Below are 23,731 nucleotides of genomic sequence, written 5' to 3'. Positions count from 1 at the left end.
CATAAGTTCAAAATGCTGATAAAACAAAATAAATGTTTTCAAACTCAAAGACAAAAATCAATAGATCTTCCATTACTTACTATAGTGCATCCTAATATAAATGTGTATACAAATATCTTGAGATTCAAATTGATGACACTCTCCTTTAAGACATCCCCCAATGCTGCGCCGAAAAATAGTGGAGCAATATCAGAAAGGAGTTTCTCAGAGAAAAATTGCAAAGAGTTTAAAGTTATCATCATCTACAGTGCATAATATCATCCAAAGATTCAGAGAATCTGGAACAATCTCTGTGCGTAAGGGTCAAGGCCGGAAAACCATACTGGATGCCCGTGATCTTCCGGCCCTCAGACGGCACTGTATCACATACATGAATGATACTGTAATGGAAATCACAACATGGGCTCAGGAATACTTCCAGAAAACATTGTCGGTGAACACAATCCACTGTGCCATTCGCCGTTGCCGGCTTAATCTCTATAGGTCAAAAAAGAAGCCGTATCTGAACAGGATCCAGAAGTGCAGGCGTTTTTTCTGGGCCAAGGATCATTTAAAATGGACTGTGGCAAAGTGGAAAAGTGTTCTGTGGTCAGACAAATCAAAATTTTAAGTTCATTTTGGAAATCTGGGACGCAATGTCGTCCGGACTAAAGCCTGCATCTCTGATGGTATGGGGTTGCATGAGTGAGTGTGGCATGGGCAGCCTACACATCTGGAAAGGCACCATCAATGCTGACAGTTATATCCAAGTTCTAGAACAACATATGCTCCCATCCAGACATTTTCTCTTTCAGGGAAGACCTTGCATTTTCCAACACGACAATGGCGCATCATAAAGAGGAAGGTGTGATAAAGAAGACCTAAGACAGTTGAGCAACTAGAAGCCTGTATTAGACAAGAATGGGACAACTTCCTATTCATAAACTTGAGCAACTTGTCTCCTCAGTCCCCAGACGTTTGCAGTCCGTTATAAAAAGAAGAGGGGATGCCACACTGTGTGGATGGCAAAAACAGAGCAAGTAGTACCTCAAAGGTAATTTGCAGCATGACAAAATAGTTGATAAGAAAAGCTTTGAGTGAGGAAAAGAAGGGTTCAATTCTGGCTTTTCTGGCAGAGGGATACAGTGAGCGTCAGGTTGATTCCATCCTGAAAATTTCGAAGTCTCAGATCCCATGACCAGGCGTTGCTGGTAGTCCCTCATGTCAGACTAAAGCGTAGAGGGGAGCATGCTTTTGCGGTGGCAGGGCCTCGTCTGTGGAACACCCTGCCTCTAGAGATCAGAACGGCTCCCAACCTCTCTGCTTTTAAGTCTTTGGAAAACATACCTGTTCTCGTTAGCATATTGATTACTTTTCTTGGGCTGTTTTTACTATTTTACATTTGTGTCTTTGTTTTAAAGTTAATCTTAGCTTAGATGTCCATGTGTTTATGGGTTGTTCTGCTGCTTTTATTTTTATATGCTTGTTCTGTAAAGCACTTTGGTCTGTCTAGCGGCAGTTTAAATGTGCTATATAAATAAATGAACTTGAACTTGACCTACAAAAAGAATGGCAAACAGCAGCTGGGGTGAAATGCACTACGACGACGGTTCAAAACAGGCTCCTAGGGGCAGGGCTGAAGTTGTGTAAAGATAGAAAAAAGAATCAAACCAAGTACAAGGTTATCCTGGATGAACACCTGATTCCTTCTGCTCTGACAATGTTCCCAAATTCTGAGAATTCCAGCAGGACAATGCTCCATGCCGCACAGCCAGGTCAATCAAGGTGTGGATGGAGGACCACCAGATCAAGACCCTGTCATGGCCAGTCCAATCTCCAGACCTGAACCCCATTGAAAACGTCTGGAATTTGATCAAAAGGAAGATGGATGTTCACAAGCCATCAAACAAAGCCGAGCTACTTGAATTTGTGTGCCAGGAGTGGCATAAAGTCACCCAACCGCAATGTGACAGACTGGTGGAGAGCATGCCAAGACACATGAAAGCTGTGATAAAAAATGTGGGTTATTCCACCAAATATTGATTTCTGAACTGTTCCGAAGTTAAAACATTAGTATTTTGTTGTTGAAAAATGAATATGAATTTGTTTTCTTTGCATTATTTGAGGTCTGAAAACAATGCATGTTTTTTGGGTTATTTTGACCTGTTGTTGTTTTCTACATATAAATACTCTGAATTACAATACTTTTAATTCAGAATTTGGGACTAATGTTGTCAGTAGTTTATAATAAATAATAAATAATAAAACAAAACTGTTCATTTTACTCAAACACATACCTATGAATAGTAAAACCAGAGAAACTGATAATTTTGCAGTGGTCTCTTAATTTTTTCCAGAGCTGTATGTATCATTTGTAAAGAAAACATGAGTGAGCAGGCAAAACATGTATTTTATTTCTTATGGGATTCACATTCAACTGTAGGTCATAACAGAATGGCACAATCATAAAACAAAACATGGTAACAAAGAAAAACATTTACTGACCCCTGTTCAAAAGTCTGCATACCCTTAGTTCTTAATATTGTGTTTTGTCCCCTTTAGCATCAATGACCGCATGCAGTCTTTTCTAATAGTCTATGAAACCCCGAATTCTTGCAGGCAGTTTTAGCTGCCCATTCATCTTGGCAAAACACCTCCAGGTCATGCAAATTCTTTGGTCATCTTGCATGAACCGCATGTTTGAGATCTCCCCAGAATTGCTCGATGATATTAAGGTCAGTAGACTGTGATGGCCACTCCAGAACCTTCACCTTTGTCTGCTGTAACCACTGGAGGAAACATGGCCTTGTGCTTAGGGTCCTTGTCATGCTGGTCCAAGAGCGTCGCATGCGCAGCTTTCGTACAGAAGAATGCAAATTGTCTGCCAGTATTTTCTGAAAACATGCTGCATTCACCTTGCCATCAATTTTCACAAGATTCCCTGTGCCTTTATAGCTCCCACACCCCCAAAACATCAGTGAGCCACCACCATGCTTCACAGTGGGGATGGTATTCTGTTCACTATAGGCCTTGTTGACCCCTCTCCAAACATAGCGCTTATGGTTGCGACCATAAAGCTCTATTTTGGTCTCGTCACTCCAAATTACAGTGTGCCAGAAGCTGTAAGGGCTTTTTTATGGCATTGGCGCAGTAAAGGCTTCTTTCTGGCAATCGACCACACAGTTAAATTTGGTTCAAGTATTGTTGTACTGTGCTCTTTTTTATCAGGGACATTTGGGTGATTTCTATTATAATTATGATTTAAAAAGGAGCCAAAAAACTGTGATAATAATTGGCTTCATATGATCACTATCTTTAAATAAAGGACAGTTTTTTTGCATGATCAGTCACATTTTCAAAATCAATGCCTAAATTCTACAGTTTCTGGGTATTCAAACTTATTAATACAACTCTATTCTATACTAAAACATCCTGTACTTATAAATGTTATGCCTGTTTTCCTTCACAAGCATGCTTCTTATCATTCCTTACATTCTCTGGACAATGTTTACCATGGTGCTTTAAGGTTCACTAACCGTTTGTAGAGTGCTCACTCATCATCATGTGTTCTGAACAACAGAGTGGGCTGGCCCTCGCTGTTGACACATTGGCTCTCCATTTGTTCTTCTTAATTTACAAAGCTATTCTTGGTTTGACACCATCCTACCTTTGTGAACATATCCACAAAAAAAGTTCTAAAAGCTACTGCTTACGATCACAGGATCTTTATCTACTGTCAGTTCCCACAGTCCACACAGAGATGGCCAGAAATGCTTTTAGGTTTTTTTCCTACTGCATGAAATGGTCTTTAATCTGACTTAGAAATGCAGGAGCTTGTACCCCTGGGTGTGTTTAAAGCTAAATAGAAAATATTGGAGGAGAACCTATCTAGTTTTGATTGCTTTTAAAATTGTGCATCTTATTTGAAGCTTTTCTTATTTGAAGCAGTATTTATTTGCTTGTTTATTTGCACTGGATGGTATGGTTGCTATATTTAGATTTCCCAATCAATTGTGTTGTGTCTTTTTAATTTGTTTTGTTTGTTGATACCCATCTTGGCCAGGACACCTATGTAAAAGAGTAATTTTCCTGGTTAGAAAAACGTTTCAAACTGTAATTAGACACAGTAATATTTCTTAATTTGACTGTTTATTTATAAATAAACTGTCACCTTAACGTGGTGGAGGGGTTTGAGTACCGGAGTGACCCTTGAAGCTATGTTGTCTGGGGCTATATGCCCCTGGTAGGGTCTCCCAAGGCAAATAGGTCCTGGGCGACGGTCAAACTAAGAGCGGTTCAAAAATCCCTTTAATGATGGAAAACATTTTGAGGACCGTGACGTCGCCCGGTATGGCGCAGGCGGGGCCCCACCCTGGAGCCAGGCCCGGGGTTGGGGCTCGTATGCGAGCACCTGGTGGCCGGGCCTTTCCCCACGGGATTTGGCCGGGCTCAGCCCAAAGGAGCGATGTGGGGCCGCCTTCCCGTGGGCTCACCACCTGCATAGAGGATTGGGCGGCAGTCGAGGGCGGGGGCCTCGACAACCCGATCCCTGGACACGGAAACGAGTTCTAGGGACGTGGAACGTCACCTCGCTGGCGGGGAAGGAGCCTGAGATTGTGCGTGAGGTTGAAAGGTTCCGACTAGAGATAGTCGAGACCACCTCTACACATGGCTTGGGCTCTGGAACCACACTCCTTGAGAGAGGATGGACTCTTCACCACTCTGGAGTTGCCCATGGTGAGAGGCGGCGGGCTGGTGTGGGTTTGCTTATAGCCCCCCAGCTCTGCCGCCATGTGTTGGAGTTTACCCCGGTGAACGAGAGGGTCGTTTCCCTGCGCCTACGGGTCGGGGATAGGTCTCTCACTGTTGTTTGTGCCTACAGGCCGAACGACAGTGCAGAGTACCCGGAGCTGTCAACTGAGTTGGATCCGATGGCGGGGGAGGAAGCTGGATAGACTCGGCAGACCCAAGCGTACTGTAAGGGTCTGCTGGGAACGTCTGGCCGAGTCTCCTGTCAGAGAGATCTTTAACTCCCACCTCCGGCAGAGCTTCGACTGGATCCCGAGGGAGGCTGGAGATATTGAGTCTGAGTGGACCATGTTCTCCACCACCATTGTTGAAGAGGCCGCTCGGAGCTGTGGCCGTAAGGTTTCCGGTGCCTGTCGAGGCGGCAATCCCCGAACCCGGTGGTGGACACCGGAAGTATGGGATGCCGTCAAGCTGAAGAAGGAGTCCTATCAGGCCTGGTTGGCTTGTGGGACTCCTGAGGCAGCTGACGGGTACCGGCAGGCCAAGTGGACTGCAGCCCGGGTGGTTGTGGATGCAAAAACTCGGGCCTGGGAGGAGTTCGGTGAGGCCATGGAGAAGGACTATCGGTTGGCCTCGAAGAGATTCTGGCAAACCGTCAGGCGCCTCAGGAGAGGGAAACAGTGCCCTACCAACGCTGTTTACAGTGGAGGTGGGCAGCTGTTGACCTCAACTGGGGATGTCGTCGGGCGGTGGAAGGAGTACTTCAAGGATCTCCTCAATCCCAGCGTCACGTCTTCCATTGAGAAAGCAGAGGCTGAGGGCTCAGAGGTGGACTCGTCCATCACCCGGGCTGAAGTCACTGAGGTGGTCAAGAAACTCCTCGGTGGCAAGGCAGCGGGGGTGGATGAGATCCACCCTGAGTACCTCAAGTCTCTGGATGTTGTGGGGCTGTCTTGGTTGACACACCTCTGCAGCATCGCGTGGCAGTCAGGGACAGTGCCTCTGGGATGGCAGACCGGGGTGATGGTCCCTCTTTTTAAGAAGGAGGACCAGAGGGTGTGTTCCAACTACAGGGGGATCACACTTCTCAGCCCCCCCGGGAAAGTCTATGCCATGTTACTGGAGAGGAGAATACGGCCGATAGTAGAACCTCGGATTCAGGAGGAACAGTGTGGTTTTCGTCCGGGCCGTGGAACACTGGACCAGCTCTATACCCTCTACAAGGTGATGGAGGGTTCATGGGAGTTTGCCCAACCAATCCACATGTGTTTTGTGGATTTGGAGAAGGCATTCGATTGTGTCCCTCGCGGCATCCTGTGGAGGGTGCTTCGGGAGTATGGGGTCCTGGGTTCTTTGCTAAGGGCTGTCAGGTCCCTGTACGACCGAAGCAGGAGCTTGGTTCGCATTGCCGGCAGTAAGTCAGACTTGTTCCCAGTGCATGTTGGACTCCGGCAGGGCTGCCCTTTGTCGCCGGTTCTGTTGGTAATTTTTATGGACAGAATTTTTAGGCAAAGCCAGGGGCCGGAAGGTGTCAGGTTTGGGGACCACACGATTTCGTAAATGGGATGCTACTCCTACAAATCCCTCCTTCGGCACTTGATTGGGGTAGAACCATAAAGGGCGGTCCTATTATTTTAAAAGGGGAACGGGAGTGTAAGGAAGAGGGAGTGAGAGTGTTTGTGACAGACTGGGGTTTGATTGTTCACTACTAAATTCGAAGCAGTTGTGCTTGGTAGTGAATTTGGTATTTTCAGCTACCTACAGTTCTGTTGGATAAGCTGTAGCCATCTTTAGACACCCTGATTTTGTATACACTTTTTGGGACACAACCTCCACTTTGTCAAAGACGATTTTGTTTTGTTTTCACCATACATGCATATATTAACCCTTATTAAACTTGTCGACATCCTTACCGGATAATCGGCAGCAGCCGACAGAAAGCCGCGGCCCAAAACAGAGCTGACCAAGGTGGGGTGAGTAGTGTCCATTCTGTTTGGTGTGACACTCCCTGTTAAAGTGTTGATTTGGGGGTTACTTAATTTTTGGTTATGTAATGGTCAAACTAGATCATGTGGATTGTTCCATCACTTAGTTACGGTTTGTTTTCTTAAGTTCTGTATGAAAGGTGTGAGCGTAGAGAGAACGGGACGTAACAATGTCTATGTGCAGAAATTGTTAGTAGACCCGTCCATTTCAATATCCTTTCAATGACTGAAATTAGAGTCATGTGCTCTAAAACAGGTGTTAATGATTTTAAGAAATTGTAGAGAGTGACTTGGAAGGTCAAGACAAATTGCTTTGGTCTTAATCATTAAGGTATGATACAATAAGTTCAAAAGAGCTCTATGAGGCCCTCAAAACACAGACTGCTGAATCCATGACGCTGAGACAAGTAATAAATATTTCCAAGTAACTTCAAGTAATTCCACTGGCCGACAGATAATCTGCAAACTGAGAAAAATTTATGCTACGGTACAATCACCAAGTTTTTTTCCATCAAGAAAATGTCCATCGAAATTGGATGCAGTTTGATTGCTCTATTAAGTGCTGGTCTAATTCACAATGCAAACTGTAATCACATGTTTAATGCTAAAAGATGCAAAGTGTCAAATTTAATTAAATTGACTACATTTGTTGCGTCAGATTCTAACCTCATTGGAATGACTCTTCATGAGGTGCTTAACTAGTAAGCAAAAACAGAAGAAAGTTAGCCACCTCCCTTGCTTGGGAAAATGCACTCGCATATACTCGGGTATATGGCAGAGGGGCTGTCGACTTTGCATTGGGAGTGCAGGCTAAGTCTCTAAGAATCCCAGGGTAAAACCATCTGTTGCCAAAATCAAATCTTAAAGTGTAAAGGTCAACTATCAGATGGAACCTGCCCAAACATGGACTATGTGTCAAAAAATATAAATGCACAATTGAGGTTTAACAGACAACAACTGGGTGAAGAACAAGGCTGCAGGAACAATGTGGTCCAGACAAATGAGAAAATATGCCTGATGTCATGTTTGGCAAAAATAAAACATATTTTCTACAGTAAAACCCCATACCGACCACAATGCCTGGTGCCATGGCCATATCTTTTGGGGTCAACCATGAATTTGACACTGCAGCAAATAATACTGTCAAAAAGCAAAGCTAAAATAAGTGAATTTTGTAACCAAACAATTATTTCTATGAAAACACTAGAAAATCTAAAATAAAATGGCTAAAAAGAAGACAGGGTTATGGAAGACCTTAATATTAATCCTGTAGAAATTAAGAATTGAGGTGGGCCATATAAACAAATAAGCCCTCAAATATTTCAGTAAGAAACACTGGTTCCTCTTAATGCATATAAAATGTGACTGATAGACAGTAAGTAACAGTAAGTAAAGTTACAGGCATACTGACAGGCTGTGTTTTTGTGAAACAAATACACATATAGTGTTAAGTGTGGTTGTGCATTCAGTACAAGCTGGTGGCAGTGGTCTAAGGCTGTGGGGAATGTTTTCCTGGCACATATTCAGCAAAGTTATTTTTTATTAACAAAAATTTGTGAGTTTAGGATTGGGAACTTCCTTGGATTTTTTGTTCACAGTAGACATACACTCACCTAAAGGATTATTAGGAACACCATACTAATACTGTGTTTGACCCCCTTCAGAACTGCCTTAATTCAACGTGGCATTGATTCAACAAGGTGCTGAAAGCCTTCTTCAGAAATGTTGGCCCATATTGATAGGATAGCATCTTGCAGTTGATGGAGATTTGTGGGATGCACATCCAGGGCACGAAGCTCCCGTTCCACCACATCCCAAAGATGCTCTATTGGGTTGAGATCTGGTGACTGTGGGGGCCATTTCAGTACAGTGAACTCATTGTCATGTTCAAGAAACCAATTTGAAATGATTCAAGCTTTGTGACATTGTGCATTATCCTGCTGGAAGTAGCCATCAGAGGATGGGTACATGGTGGTCATAAAGGGATGGACATGGTCAGAAACAATGCTCAGGTAGGCTGTGGCATTTAAACAATGCCCAATTGGCACTAAGGGGCCTAAAGTGTGCCAAGAAAACATCCCCCACACCATTACACCACCACCACCAGCCTGCACAGTGGTAACAAGGCATGATGGATCCATGTTCTCATTCTAGCATCAACAAGGCCTTTTCGCCCACAGGACTGCCGCATACTGAATGTTTTTCACACCATTCTTTGTAAACCCTAGAAATGGTTGTGTGTGAAAATCCCAGTAACTGAGCAGATTGTGAAATACTCAGACCGGCCCGTCTGTCACCAACAACCATGCCACGCTCAAAATTGCTTAAATCACCTTTCTTTCCCATTCTGACATTCAGTTTGGAGTTCAGGAGATTGTCTTGACCAGGACCACACCCCTAAATGCATTGAAGCAACTGCCATGTGATTGGTTGATTAGATAATTGCATTCATGAAAAATTGAACAGGTGTTCCTAATAATCCTTTAGGTGAGTGTATACAGTCAACTCAAGAATTATTGGCACTCTACATGAAATTGAGCATTTGTGAATACAAAAAAGTTACTGAAAAGTAAAGTCTGATTGGGTTGGCTTACACTTTTGAAGGACTCTCGGACCACTCCTCCATGCGGCACATTTCAAAATCCTTGACAGTTTTAGGATTTGTGAACTGCCCTCTTCAATTTAGACCACAGGTTTTCAATTGGACTGAAGTCTGAAGACTGAGATAGCCACTGTAAAACAGTAATTTTGTGGTCTTGCAACCATTTCTGTGTAGATTTTGATATATGTTTGGGGTCATTGTCTTGTTAAAAGCTCCTTCCACAGAGTTCATTTTGAGACTTGATAACCCCAAGATTCCACTAGGCTGTGCAGTTTTGAAACTGTAATCCATAGATTGTTCTTTGCCTCTCTCAACAACTTCCTCACCTCCCATGGAGGCAATACACATCTCTTCTAGGCAAATTCACAACTATACCTTTATCTGATGTGTAGGTCAACAACCACCTGTCTCCTTTCAGCTGACACCTCAATGGTTTTACCCATGATGATGGGTGACAAAAACATACAGCTCTGCAAAAAATTAAGAGACCACTGCAAAATTATCAGTTTCTCTGGTTTTACTATTTTATCACAGCTTTCATGTGTCTTGGCATGCTCTCCACCAGTCTGTCACATTGCTGTTGGGTGACTTTATGCCACTCCTGGCACAAATATTCAAGTTTGATAGCTTGTGACCATTCATCTTCCTCTTGATCAAATTCAAGAGGTTTTCAATGGGGTTCAGGTCTGGAGATTGGGCTGGCCATGACAGGGTCTTGATCTGGTGGTCCTCCATCCACACCTTGATTGACCTACCTGTGTGGCATGGAGCATTGTCCTGCTGGAAAAAACAATTCTCAGAGTTGCAGAACATTGTCAGAGGAGAAGGAAGCAGGTGTTCTTCCAGGATAACCTTGTACTTGGCTTGATTCATGCATCCTTCACAAAGACCAATCTGCCCAATTCCAGCCTTGCTGAAGCATCCCCAGATCATCACCGATCCTCCACCAAATTTCACAGTGGGTGTGAGACACTGTGGCTTGTATGCCTCTCCAGGTCTCTGTCTAACCATTAGACGACCAGGTGCTGGGCAAAGCTTAAAATTTGACTCGTCAGAGAAGATGACCTCACTCCATTCCTCTACAGTCCAATCCTTATGGTCTTTTGCAAACTTCAGCCTAGCTTTTCTTTGCTTCTCATTGATTGGGGCAGGGCTGAAGTCTTTGCACGACTTCAGCCCTGCCCCTAGGAGCCTGTTTTGAACCGTCCTCGTCGTGCACTTCACTCCCAGCTGATGTATGCCATTCTTTTTGTAGGTCACTCGATGTCATGCTATGGTTGTTGAGTGACATTCGAATGAGTTGACAGTCATCTCGGTCGTTTTCGCCCTCTGCCAATCTGTAGTCTCCAACAGACATTGGAGACATTTGTCCCCAATGTCTGTTGCTTGACCTTGTTCTTAGCTTTTCTTTTCAACTCTTTTGTCATGCTGAATAGTTGTTTTTTATTCAAATCACCTTTGAGGTACTACTTGCACTGTTTTGCCATCCAGCTGGTCCTATTCCAAGAGGATAGCGATGACCACAGCAGTGGTTTTGATACTTTTCCTCATTAAATTAGATTTGGTTCAGGTAACCATTAAGTAAAATGAGGTGTGCCTGTGTTGGAATTTCACAGACACTGGAATAGAGTGACTGCCATACATGTACAGACGCTGATTTAAGACAAAATAGGAGTGGTCTCTTAATTTTTCCAGAGCTGTATGTGCATATTTATAGCCCAGAGAAACACTAACCTGTTTAAGGCATCATTACAGATACAGGAGACCAATTAAAAACCACTGAATTTCATAACAGAAAATTATATTTCACTACTTAATGTTTTGTATTCTAAAGAAAATGCCTCCATAACTAACAACCTCCTGATGAGGTTGTCAGAAAGAAACAGTGTATAAAACTGACCCATCTTTTTGGTTATGTTGATTAGGCCAACTTTATAAGGAAGTTAAGCTGAGAAGGTATTTTTGATGGAAAAATTAGGAAGACCATATTTACACATGGATTTTGAGCATCAGATAAGATTACATGTAAAAATGTAGATGAATAAGATAAGCCAAACAAAACAGAAAGACACACCGCATCCACACATTCAGAACAACACACAAACACTGCAACACTCCATCAAACAAACCCTTACTACATGGTGGCAACAAAACCAGGCAGCAAAACACCATGAAGACCAAAAATGTCAGCAACACACCAAGAAGACCAAAAATATCAGCAAAACACCATGAAGACCAAAATGTCAGAAACACAACATTGTGGTGAAAAGGTCACAATGGATGAGAAAGGTAAGATAGTACAGAAAGTATTTCTGCTGAATCAAAGTTTTAGTTGTTTAAAACAAGATTAGGGCCAGAAAAAGTTTGCTGGATACTAAGAAGTTTTGTTGTGGTGCATTCAGCAAATTTGTGGAGAGGACAGCAGGATATGAAGCAATAAATTAGAGTGTGTTGTACTGCCTAAACTTCGTTGTTGAGTTAGATAGAGAAAAGTTTTGAGCCCAGGTTCACATCCAAATTGGAGGAAGGGTTTAGTAATTACAGCTCTATTAATATGCAGACCCCTCTTTTTCAAGGGACCAAAAGTAATTGGACAATTGATTCAAAAGCAATATCATGGACAGCTGTGGGCTATTCCTTCATTATTTCTTCATCAGTTAAGCAGTTAAAAGGTCTGGAGTTGATTCCAGGTGTGGCATTTACATTTGGAAGCTGTTGCTGTGAACACACAACATGTGGTCAAATGAGCTCTCAATGCAAGTGAAACAGTCCATACATAATCTGCAAAAAAAAGAAAGATCCATGAGAGAGATAACAGGAAAATTTGGAGTGGCCAAATCAACAGTTTGGTACATTCAGAGAAAAAAAAGAACACACTGGTGAGCTCTGCAACACACAAAGTCCACGAAAGACAACAGTGGTGGATGATCGTAGGATCCTTTCCATAGTAAAGAAAAATCCTTTCACAACATCCAGCCAAATGAAGAACACTCACAGTAGGTAGGCATACCATTATCCAAGTCTACCATAAAGAGAAGACTTCACAGCATTCTTTGGATAGATCAAACTAAGATCAAACTGTACCAGAATGATGGGAAGAAAAAAGTATGGAGAAGGCTTGGAACAGAGCATACCACATCATCTGTAATACACGGTGGAGGCAGTGGTACTGGGTCGCTAGTGTTTATTGATGATGTGACAGAAGCAGCCGGATGAATTCTGAAATGTATAGGGTTAAGGCAGAAAGACCCACGAACAAACAAAAACTGAAGACAGCTGCAGTAAATGCCTGGCAAAGCATCACAAAGGGGGAAACTCAGCGTTTGGTGTTGTCCATGCGTTCCGGACATCAAGGTGTCATTGCCTGCAAAGGATTCTTGACAAGGTAATAAAAATGTGTGTTAATAATTCATCTGTTAATTTGTCCAAATACATTTGAGCCCCTGAAATAAGGGGACTGTGTATGAAATGGCTGCAATTCCTAAACGTTTCATACAATATTTTTTTTCAACCCCTTGAATTAAAGCTGAAAGTCTGCACTTCAATTGCATCTCGGTTGTTACATTTCATATCCACTGTGGTCGTGTAAAGAACCAGAAGTATGGAAATTGTGTCAGTGTCCAAATATTTCCGGACCTAACTGTACTTACTAGAATTGTATTCATTTCAAGGAAAGGTTCATTTAAATACACTTTGAGACCTGCTCTGAGACCTGTAAAGAGTCCTGATACAGATCCTAATCCATCTACAACTTCCTTGCCTATCAGCATGGAACTACTTAATGTCCGGTCTTTCAGTAATAAATCCCACATAGTAGACAAAGTAGACATCTGCTGGAAAAAAAAAAAAGTCTACCATAAGCCTGGGTTCTTCCCTAAAGACTGCCCATCTGGTTAAAGTACATTAACATTACATGGAAAAAGCCTGCAGCACAGGCTGCGGCAGTGATTTAGCCCTCATACACCAAGCTAAACAAAAAAGATCCTCTTGGTCCCTGCCTGAACTGTGCTCTTTTGAATGTCTTGTCATTACATTCAAACTCTGACTGTGTTTTCTGTTTTGAACAGAAAAAACGTTCATCCACCAACCCTGTCAAAAGTACTTTAAACCTCTATCCTCCATATTTTTTCATCATCAACTACAAACCTGATTCCAAAAAAGTTGGGACACTGTACAATTGTGAATGAAAACAGAATGCAATGATGTGGAAGTTTCAAATTTCAATATTTTATTCAGAATACAACATAGAGGACATATCAAATGTTTAAACTGAGAAAATGTATCACTTTAAGGGAAAAATAAGTTGATTTTAAATTTCATGGCATCAACACATCTCAATAAAGTTGGGACAAGGCCATGTTAACCACTGTGTGGCATCCCCTCTTCTTTTTATAACGGACTGCAAACATCTGGGGACTGAGGAGACAAGTTGCTCAAGTTTATGAATAGGAATGTTGTCCCATTCTTGTCTAATTCAGGCTTCTAGTTGCTCAACTGTCTTAGATCTTCTTTGTCGCACCTTCCTCTTTATGATGCGCCAAATGTTTTCTATGGGTGAAAGATCTGGACTGCAGGCTGGCCATTTCAGTACCCGGATCCTTCTTCTATGCAGCCATGACATTGTAATTGATGCAGTATGTGGTTTGGCATTGTCATGTTGGAAAATGGATGGGAGCACATGTTGTTCTAGAACTTGGATATAACTGTCAGCATTGATGGTGCCTTTCCAGATGTGGAGGCTGCCCATGCCAAACGCACTCATGCAACCCCATACCATCAGAGATGCAGGCTTCTGAACTGAGCGCTGATAACAACTTGGGTTGTCCTTGTCCTCTTTAGTTCGGATGACATGGCGTCCCAGTTTTCCAAAATGAACTTTACATTTTTATTAGTCTGACCACAGAATACTTTTCCACTTTGCCACAGTCCATTTTAAATGATCTTTGGCCCAGAGAAAACACATGCGCTTCTGGATCCTGTTCAGATACGGCTTCTTTTTTGACCTATAGAGATTAAGATTGTGTTCACCGACAATGTTTTCTGGAAGTATTCCTGAGCCCATGTTGTGATTTCCATTACAGTATCATTCCTGTAGGTGATGCAATGCCGTCTGAGGGCCCGAAGATCACGGGCATCCAGTTTGGTTTTCCGGCCTTGACCCTTACGCACAGAGATTGTTCCAGATTCTCTGAATCTTTGGATGATATTATGCACTGTAGATGATGATAACTTCAAACTCTTTGCAATTTTTCTCTGAGAAACTCTTTTCTGATATTGCTCCACTATTTTTCGCCGCAGCATTGGGGGAATTGGTGATCCTCAGCCCATCTTGACTTCTGAGAGACACTGCCACTCTGAGAGGCTCTTTTTATACCCAATCATGTTGCCAATTGACATAATAAGTTGCAAATTGATCCTCCAGCTGTTTCTTATATGTACATTTAACTTATTGCTACCTGTCCCAACTTTTTTTTAATTAAATCATGAAATCCAAAAATGAGCCAATATTTGGCATGACATTACAAAATGTCTCACTTTCAATATTCGATATGTTATCTACATTCTATTGTGAATTAAATATAAGTTTGCCCTTACACAGGCTGAAGATATGTTTTGGTTCATTGTCCTGTTGAGAAAACTGATCCCACTAAGCACAAACCAGATAGGATAGCGTATCGCACACCATGCCACCTCTTCCTCCATGCTTCACGTTGGGAACCAGATGCAGAAATCATCCCTTCACCCACTCTGCATCTCACAAAGAAACAGGGATTGGAACCAAAAATCTCAACTTTGGATTTATCAGACCATAGGAAAGATTTCCACTGGTCTAATCTCAATTGCTCGTTTGTTGGCCCAAGCAAGTGTCTTCCCATTTGTGTGCCATTTTGTTCCCATTTGGTAGTGTTTATTTCGCACCTATTCAACTATGAAAGCCTGATTCACGCAGTCTCCTCTGAACAGTTGATGTTAAGATGAGTCTTTACTTGAACTTTGTGAAGCATTTATGTGGGCTGCAATGTAATATGCAATTAATGGCTGTTTTTTCTAATGAACTTATCCTCCACAGCAGAGGTATCTCTGGGTCTTTCTTTCCTAATGTGGTCCTCATGACAGCCAGTTTCATCTCATAGGTTGATGGTTTTTGCAGCTGTTCTTGGAGAAACTCTAAAAGTTCTTGAAACTGTCCGGATGACTAACCTTCATTTTAAAAGGTAATGATGGACTGTTGTTTCTTTTTGCTTATTTGAACCGTTCTTGCCTTGTTATGAAATACTACAGTACAGACATATGGATAGCCTTCTGTATGCCAACCATACCTTAACACAACACTGGTTGACTGAAACGCATTAAGAAGGAAAGAATATACACAAATTAAAAAATGTTTAGGCACATCTGTTAATAGAATGCATTAGGCATCTGACTTTGAATATGAAGAGTGCAGGTTCGAGTCCCTTCGTGGTTGTGTGTTTACTGCTTGTACTGGACTTCAATGACTTCAATGTGTTCAATGACAATACATTTGAATCTAATCTAACCTAAGAAATGCATTCCAGGTGACTACCTCATGAAGCTGGTTGAGAGAATGCAAATAGGGTGCAAAGCTGACATCATGCCAAATGGTGGCTACTTTGAATAATACACAATATGAAATTACTTTGATCTGTTTAACACTTTTTGGGTTGCTACATGATTCCATGTGTTATTTCAAAGTTTTGATGTCTTCACTATTATTTTACAATGTGGAAAATAGTAAAACAAAACAAATACTTTGATTGTCCTTGAGATATCTGTAGAACTTGATCTGAGTCCATATGTGGTAAACTCAATCAATTGGACATGATTTTTAAAGGCACACACCCGTCAACACAAGTCCCTTAACCCACTACACAGGTATGTCAGTGCAAAAACAAGGTCATAAAGTTCACAGAACTCTTTTAAACATCCAAGATAGTATTATGTCGAGGGACAGATCTGGGCAAGGTTACAAAAAATTGCTCAACTATTGAAACTTCCCAGGAGCAGAGTGGGGTCTATCATTGTGAAATGAAAGAAGTTTGGAACCACCCAGGCTTATCCTACAGCTGGATGTCCAGCTAAACTAATTAACCTGGCAAGAAGGTCTTTGGTCAGGGAGGAGACCAAGAACCCAATGGCCACAGTAAAAGAGTGTCAGAGTTTCTCTGCAGAGATGGGAGAACCTGACAAAAGTTCAACAGAGTTCAATCTCTGAAGCACTCCATTAATCAAGTATTTATGGTAGAGTAGCTAGATGGAAGCCACTCCTGAGTAAAGGAGTAAATAACATGCCAGAAGGACTCAGAGCATGAGAAAAAAGATTAACTGAGCGGACAAGAACATAAATTATTAGGCCTGAATACCAAGAACTACGCCTGGCAACAACAAATCACTTGGCTAACACCATCCGTACGGTGAAGCATGATAGTGGAGGATCATACTATGGGGATGCTTCTCAGCGGCAGGGACTGGCAGACTGGTCAGGACTGAAGGAGGGATGAACAGAGCAAAATACAGAGGTCCTTGAAGAAAACTTTATCCAATAGCACAGAACCTCAAAATGGGTAGAGGATTCATTTTGAAGCACAACAGCGACCCAAAGCACACAGCCAAGACAATGCTGGAGTTGCTTTCAGACAAGTATGTAAATGTCCTTAGGTGGCCCGGCCAAAGCTGGGAACCGAACCCCACTGAAGATCACAGTTTACAGACACTTGCCATCCAATCTGACAAAGCTGGAGAGTATCGGCAACGAAGAATGTGAAAAACTGCCCAAATTCAAGTGGACAAAGCCGGTAGACACACCCGAGAAGAGGTGCTTCTACAAAGGGTACAGACGAGCCTCTGAGTGCCCCGGTAGTGCCAGATGAGCCACCAAGAACCCCGGCAGAACCATGCAAACTATTGGGGGAGGGGAGGGGAGTTGTGCGAACGTGCTGGCATCCCACAATTCAGTGTCGCACCAATTCAGAGAGATAAGTAGGAGAGTTAGAGTTGCCTATTTTTGTTACTTTCTCCTCCTCACCCCCCTCTTTCTCCCTCACTCTCTCTCGCCTTTCCTCCTTCATTTTCCCTCTGGTTGGCCAAGGTGACATAAAGGAATTTGTAGATTTGGCACAGAAAGGACTCCTTGTCACATCCTAGCTATGCCACTAGCCATCTCTGCACTGGGCTAGGGCCATAGTCAGGACAGGACGGAAGGTGGTGCCTCTAGCCACTTCTGATCCTTTTGGTCTCCCCAATTGGAGGCAGGTGTAGATCGCTGCCTCCAATTGGGGACCCTATTTATGTTCTCTGTGTGGCCACACCCGGTGTGGTTCATTTTGGTTTTGTGTTTTTTCTGGATACTCTATGTCACTGGTTGCGGCTTTTGTCTTTCTTTTTGATTAAACATGGATTACGTCTACTATTCAGTCTCTGCGCCTGTGTCCTATCGCGACCGTGACACTCCTATTCTAAAGATTCAGTTCCCTGGTACTTGGCTTTGAGTACTCTTTGTTGTGCCTTCAATGTGTCCGGTTCAAGTTCCTTGACTCCCCCCCACGTTATCTGAGTTTTTCACTCATTTTGTTTCTTACATATGCAGATTGCATTTAAATATCTCCTATTATTAAATTATCATAACTGCTATAAGCCTAGTTCTATCTTTCAGTTTCAAGGGTGCTGGATAATCTTGTAAACAAACAATTGACTAGCTTTCTTGACGTTTACTTTCTGTTATGCAGTCTTGTTTGCGTTCTGCTCAAGTCTGTAACTCATATGTTGTCACCACGGCCCTCAACACAACAAAGCTGCAATTTTTTATTGATTTGCCTAAGCTCTCGATACAGTAGAATATCCCAAAAGAAAATTGGTTATGTAAATGGTTATACATTAATGTATTTTTGTTATGTATTGTGTGTAGATTATTGGAAACATTTGAAGTGAATCAATCAAATAAATGAAGTTTACAGCAAAACAAAAGTTGGAGAATGTTTAGGGGTCTGAATACTTTCCAAAGGAACTGATGTTTTACAATTATCTGTACAGTTAAAGTACATTTGCATTTACTTCTACCTGCACTTCACAGTCTACACTACATTTTGATATTGATTACATTTTTACCTTTCACTGTTGATCTTGCATGGGGCATGTTTTGAGTGGCCTCCTCGATCCTTGTACCTCTTCTTGTCTTTGGTTGGCTCAGTGTAGGGCACTGTCCTGCCTCTCTCCTTGACCGACAGCTTTCTCTGTTCCAGGCTGGAGTCTGAACTCACACATTCCATCACTAAAAACACAAGACGGTACAATGAAATTAAAAATAAGTACAGCATAAACCCCTCAATGGGGTCGGGAGAAACCGGAAACATACAGATCCAATATTACAGTTTCTTCAACCTATTTTTTTTTTTGAGACGTTTAAGCATTTCCTTTAAATGCTTCATAAGGTTATTGCTAGTCCATTTTCTAAACTCCCCGAAACATTTGGTAACTGTCGGATTTCAGAAATCCCTTATATTTTCTGTTACTGCTTGTCACATTTCTGAACTCCCCTAAACATTTGGTTACTGCAGTTCAACTTCAGAAATCTCCTAAACTTTAGGTTACTACAATTGCAATTTCTTACCTCTCCTAAACTTTCTCTAAAATATTTGGAAATGTATGTCTAAGAAAAACACAAATAACCCAATTCAACAGCTATTTTAGCCTTTCCCAAAAGCATGATTATACAATCAGTAAGGAATGACAAAAAGCAAAGGTGTAAAAAAAGAAAGAAAAAAATGACTAATCCACATGAAAACCAGGTACAGTGAATGGTGCTTTCCATGTCAATCACTACAGTGGTAATGAAAATCAGGTACAATGTTCTTCTGTGAATGTTCTCCATTTAGATCGCTTCTGGAGAAGAGCTGCTCCAGCCCTTAGCCCGCACATACACCAATCAGCCATAACATTGTAACCACTAACAGGTGAAGTGAATAACACTGATAATCTCGTTATCATGGCAACTGTCAGCGGGTGGGATATATTATGCAGCAACTGAACATTCAGTCCTCAAAGTTCATGTGTAGAAGCAGAAAAAATAGGTAAGTGTAAGGATCTGAGGGACTTTGACAAGGGACAAATTGTGATGGCTAGATGATTGGGTCAGAGCATCTCCAAAACTGCAGCCTGTGTGGGGTGTTCCTGGTCTGCAGTGGTCAGTACCTATCAAATGTGGTCCAAGGAAGGAAATTGGTGAACCGGCGACAAGTTCATGTGCGGCCAATGCTCATTGATGCACGAAGGGAGCGAAGGCTGGTCTGTGTGGTCCGATACAACAGACGAGCTAATGTAGCTCAAACTGCTCAAAAAGGTAATGCTGGTACTGATAGAAAGGTGTCAGAACACACTGTGCATCGCAGTTTGTTGCTTATGGGGCTTTGTAGCCACAGACCATTCAGGGTGCCCATGCTGACCCCTGTCCACTGCCAAAACCGCCAACAATGGGCACGTGAGCATCAGAACTGGACCAAGGAGCAATGTAAGAAGGTGGCCTGGTCTGATGAATCGTGTTTCCTTGGCACCAGGAGGCACTAAGGGAAGGGGGCAAGCCGGCAGAGGCAGTGTGATGGTTTGGGCAATGTTCTGCTGGGAAACCTCGGGTCCTGCCATTCATGTGGATGTTACTTTGACATGCACCAGCCTACCTAAGCATTGTTGCAGACCATGTGCACCCTTTCACGGCAACGGTATTCCCTTATGGCATTGGCCTCTTTCAGCAGGATAATGCGCCCTGCCACAAATCACAGAAATGATTTGAGGAACACAACAACGAGTTCAAGGTTGACTTGGCCTCGAAATTCCCCAGATCTCAATCTAATTGTGAATCTGTGGGATATGCTGGCCAAACAAGTCCGAAACCATAGAGGCCCCACCACGCAACTTACAGGACTTAAAGGATCTGCTGCTAACATCTTGGTGCCAGATACCACCGCCCACCTTCAGAGGTCTAGTGGAGTCCATGCCTCGACGGGTCAGGGCCGTGTTGGCGGCAAAAGGGGGACCTACACAATATTAGGCAGTTAGTCATAATGTTATGGCTGATCGGTGTATGATTTAATAACAAAATAGACTGGCAGGACACAGAGTGAGATATGTCCTTTTGACTTTTGCAACCATCGACCATCCCTCTCCCATCCCTCTTTGTCCCCCTCACCCATATAAACCTTACATCTACCTCTCTCTTTATACATAATCTCTTTCCTTTGCAATTATTCTTTCCCGTCTCTTAGCCACCTTATGCTATCTCCCTCCCTTTCAGTTCCCATTGTCTCTCCATTTTTTTCTCTTCTTGCTCTCCTCTTCATTCTCTTCTCCATCTCTTCCCTTCCTCTCGCCTTACCCTCTGGCCGTGCCACAGGTGGGAGTGTTGTCAAAGAGCCCACTCTAAGAAGGCGAGCCCTGGCCCCGGCCACCCCTGTCTTTGGCTCTAGGGGATCAGAAGGGGGTTTGGGGAGAGGCTTGGGGCTGACAGGGTCTGGGTCCACATCCTGAGCTACTGCCAACAGGGGCTTCTGGTAGGTCACAAAAACGAAAACGACTTCATCATAAAAACAACTATGAACTCATGTAGTATGGGTTGTTTTCATCCGAATAATCCATTTAGGCTTTCCCGAAACCATTAATATATTCTTAAGTTCAAAAAAATACTTACTGATGCGTCTCATTATAAGGGTGAGGATTTCACAAGTATATTAAGTTAAGAGTACTCACATGTTCCAGAGGGGAAAGGCGGGTCCCAGAACCCGGTCTGGAGTCTGGGGTTTCAAAGTTCCGAGCATAGAGGCTGAAAGAGGAAAATAACTTATTTATTCAGTAGACAATAGATGTAACACAGACGTGGTTGTACCTAGATCCCTAACCTGAACGTTGAGGGAGGTCGACCATCATGGGTTCGAGAGGAGGTCTCCCCAAAAAGATATCTGTGGTTGTCTCTAGGGGTGAAAGGTCGCTGGGTGTGCAGGGTTCTCAGCGAGCGCCTTGCTTCTGTGACTATCTCAGCACTGGTCTTCCTCCGGGTGTCGGGGTTCAGAAAGAAAAGAGTGTTCTTCTGATGTTTCCTCTCCATCGAGGACATTTTGTGAGGGGTTGCTGCTAGCAAGACCAGGGATGATCACAGGACAACTACTTTATCTGAATTATTTCACTGGAAAGGAAGAATTGAGGAAATATACTCATTATTCACGAACGAAATGGGTTTTATATGGGTAATATATATATGGGTCTTTTTTACATCTGAATAGACAGCACAAATGTATGAGTAAAGGAAGCAAGCACTTAAAACTTTCAGTGAACTGACATGCAACTGGGGCATGTAGTGAATAACACAGCCTGCGCGCCCTCGACGAATCACCATGGTAACCTAAACCAGCGGAGTTAGTAAGCGCTTGACTGGTGACAACAAACCGCAGTAGCAAAAAAGAACAAAAACTGTGTACATACACGGAAACATAAATGTTTATGTTTGAATTACTTTGAATATTTTTTTAACAAGCTCTACCGGGAATATTCACCATGAACTGGAATATAAAACGAAACACCGAGGTATCAAAAACCATGTATGCTATACATGCTAGCCAGGAAACAACCTAATTCAATTGCAAGCTTTGAATAACGTAATTGGCTAGGAAAAAAATACTAACAGACATTGGAAAGAAGGAATTAAAAGTCCTAAAATAAACGTACCTTCAAATGGTGATCACCGTAAAATGACTACCCGATTTTGAGACAATAATTCCTATTGAAAAACAGGAAGACGGATTGCTTTTCAAGTATGATGCAAAAGTGTTTGCTGAGGTAGCCAACTAGCTACAAACGAATGTATGACGTCGTCGAGTCTCGGGCACGAGCCCCACTGTCAGTTTGTCAAGAAGTTCGCCCAGGTGAGTCCATCACTGCTGTCAAAGGGTTTTTCTCAGAATAAAACGACAAACGAAGAAACAAATACTGTAGTAGTTGCAGACAAAAAAGAGGTTTCTCATTTTTGCATTGCACTAAACTGTTACCAAGGACTCCAGGGGTGATTTTGGGCATTATTTTCTTTTGTAAATCACAAGGTGCTTCATTTTAAAATGATCTTTAATGGACAGTATATTTTGGTTATTAAAGTAGCCTTCTCAGAATAAAAATTGATTTATAAATTGAATCATCCGTGGAATTGTTGTTAAGATAGTAAAAGCTGTCCTTTTCAGCTGAGTTTAAAGTGCCCTGATCCATGTTTTACACCCGCTGGCTACATAAAAAAAAATCTGCATTAATGTATTGGTCCCAATGAATCACTCATCTCCTCTTTCTCACTGGCACATAAAATCACTGCTGACAGTTAAGCTCATTAAGTAGTGAGAACTAGTACAGCTTGAATTGGAATAGAGATAAAGAATGTAAAGACTTAATCTCAGTCTGCCACAGACATGGTCAGAAGTCAAATATGCATTGTCATTTGTATGTTTTTCTTAACCCTTTTTATTACACCTTTTATTGCCAGTTAAGTTTTACTATAGAGAAGAACCTTGCATTGCTATGGCTGTAATAGTCGGTTTTTGTTGTTCTGTTAATTGTTGTTATGTTTAGGGTTACCTGGCATTGGTGGTCTCTATGTAGTACTTCAGCCTTTGTTTCCTCTCACTTAAAGGTACACAGAGTTGTTCTAGGTCTGTACAATTTTAATACTATGCATTTATTGTTCATTTAACACCATGAAATCCAATGTTTTTATATGATGTAAATGGCAACAACGTAGACATACCAAATGATGAGTAAAAGTTTTTTATTGTTGAAAATGTTGACACAGTTGAGACTTTCAGGTATTTTAATGTCATACATGTATGTATTCTAATTTAAGTCAATAGAAATGTAGAAAATATAATGATATAATGATAAACAATACTTCCAAAAGTCAGTATATGTTGGTCACCATTAAGGGATATTGTTGGATTAATTTCAGTGATAAGAAATCTTGAACAACCGTTACGCCAACCTGGTGGCTGAACATTTTTCCACCATTTTGTGGACCGTCGAAAATATGACGTTGTTAAAATAAAAATGCAAACACAAAATGGCCGTGGACTTACATTGGTTTTCCATCCGGGTCTTTCCTTCTGAATCCTGCTCTTCTGCGATACGTATTTTTCATACCACACTCCTGTGGCATGAACAACCAATACCCAGTGCCCCCAACCCCCACCGCCCGACACTGTTGTACAGGAGAAAAGAGACTCCCGGCATTAGTTCATCCTGTCCATCCGATTTCACTGTTTGGTCTTTACTCACTGCCACAGCTTCATTTAGGGGGAAGCAAGTGAGGGATGGAGATCTATCAATATTTATAAACAAACACAGGGTGTTGGGACAGAAGAGTACAGCATGCATTGGTACA

General features: G+C 42.3%; 1 protein-coding gene across 3 annotated transcripts in view; it reads right to left on the bottom strand.

Moving 5' to 3' along the window:
* Window positions 1-22,239, bottom strand: part of armc2 (armadillo repeat containing 2) — a 48,568-nt gene extending 26,329 nt beyond the window's left edge. For 2 of the 3 annotated variants that reach the window (XR_002198180.2, XM_020056376.2), the window contains exons 1-5: window positions 22,042-22,239; window positions 21,219-21,502; window positions 21,070-21,142; window positions 20,699-20,870; window positions 18,439-18,601 (exon numbers count right to left, since the gene is read on the bottom strand). Coding sequence is in view for 2 of the 3 variants with exons in the window: in XM_020056376.2 (XP_019911935.2) it covers window positions 18,439-18,601; window positions 20,699-20,870; window positions 21,070-21,142; window positions 21,219-21,433 (623 nt within the window). In the remaining variant the exon portion in view is untranslated. The remainder of the gene's footprint in view (window positions 1-18,438; window positions 18,602-20,698; window positions 20,871-21,069; window positions 21,143-21,218; window positions 21,503-22,041) is intronic. The other variant, XM_010882159.3, reaches the window with a different exon arrangement.
* Between the last annotated feature and the right edge of the window lie 1,492 nt (window positions 22,240-23,731).

Source organism: Esox lucius, chromosome 18, assembly GCF_011004845.1.
Source record: "Esox lucius isolate fEsoLuc1 chromosome 18, fEsoLuc1.pri, whole genome shotgun sequence".
Taxonomy (NCBI): domain Eukaryota; kingdom Metazoa; phylum Chordata; class Actinopteri; order Esociformes; family Esocidae; genus Esox; species Esox lucius.
The sequence above is the reverse complement of the archived record's forward strand: the minus strand, read 5'-3'. Positions and strand labels throughout refer to the sequence as shown.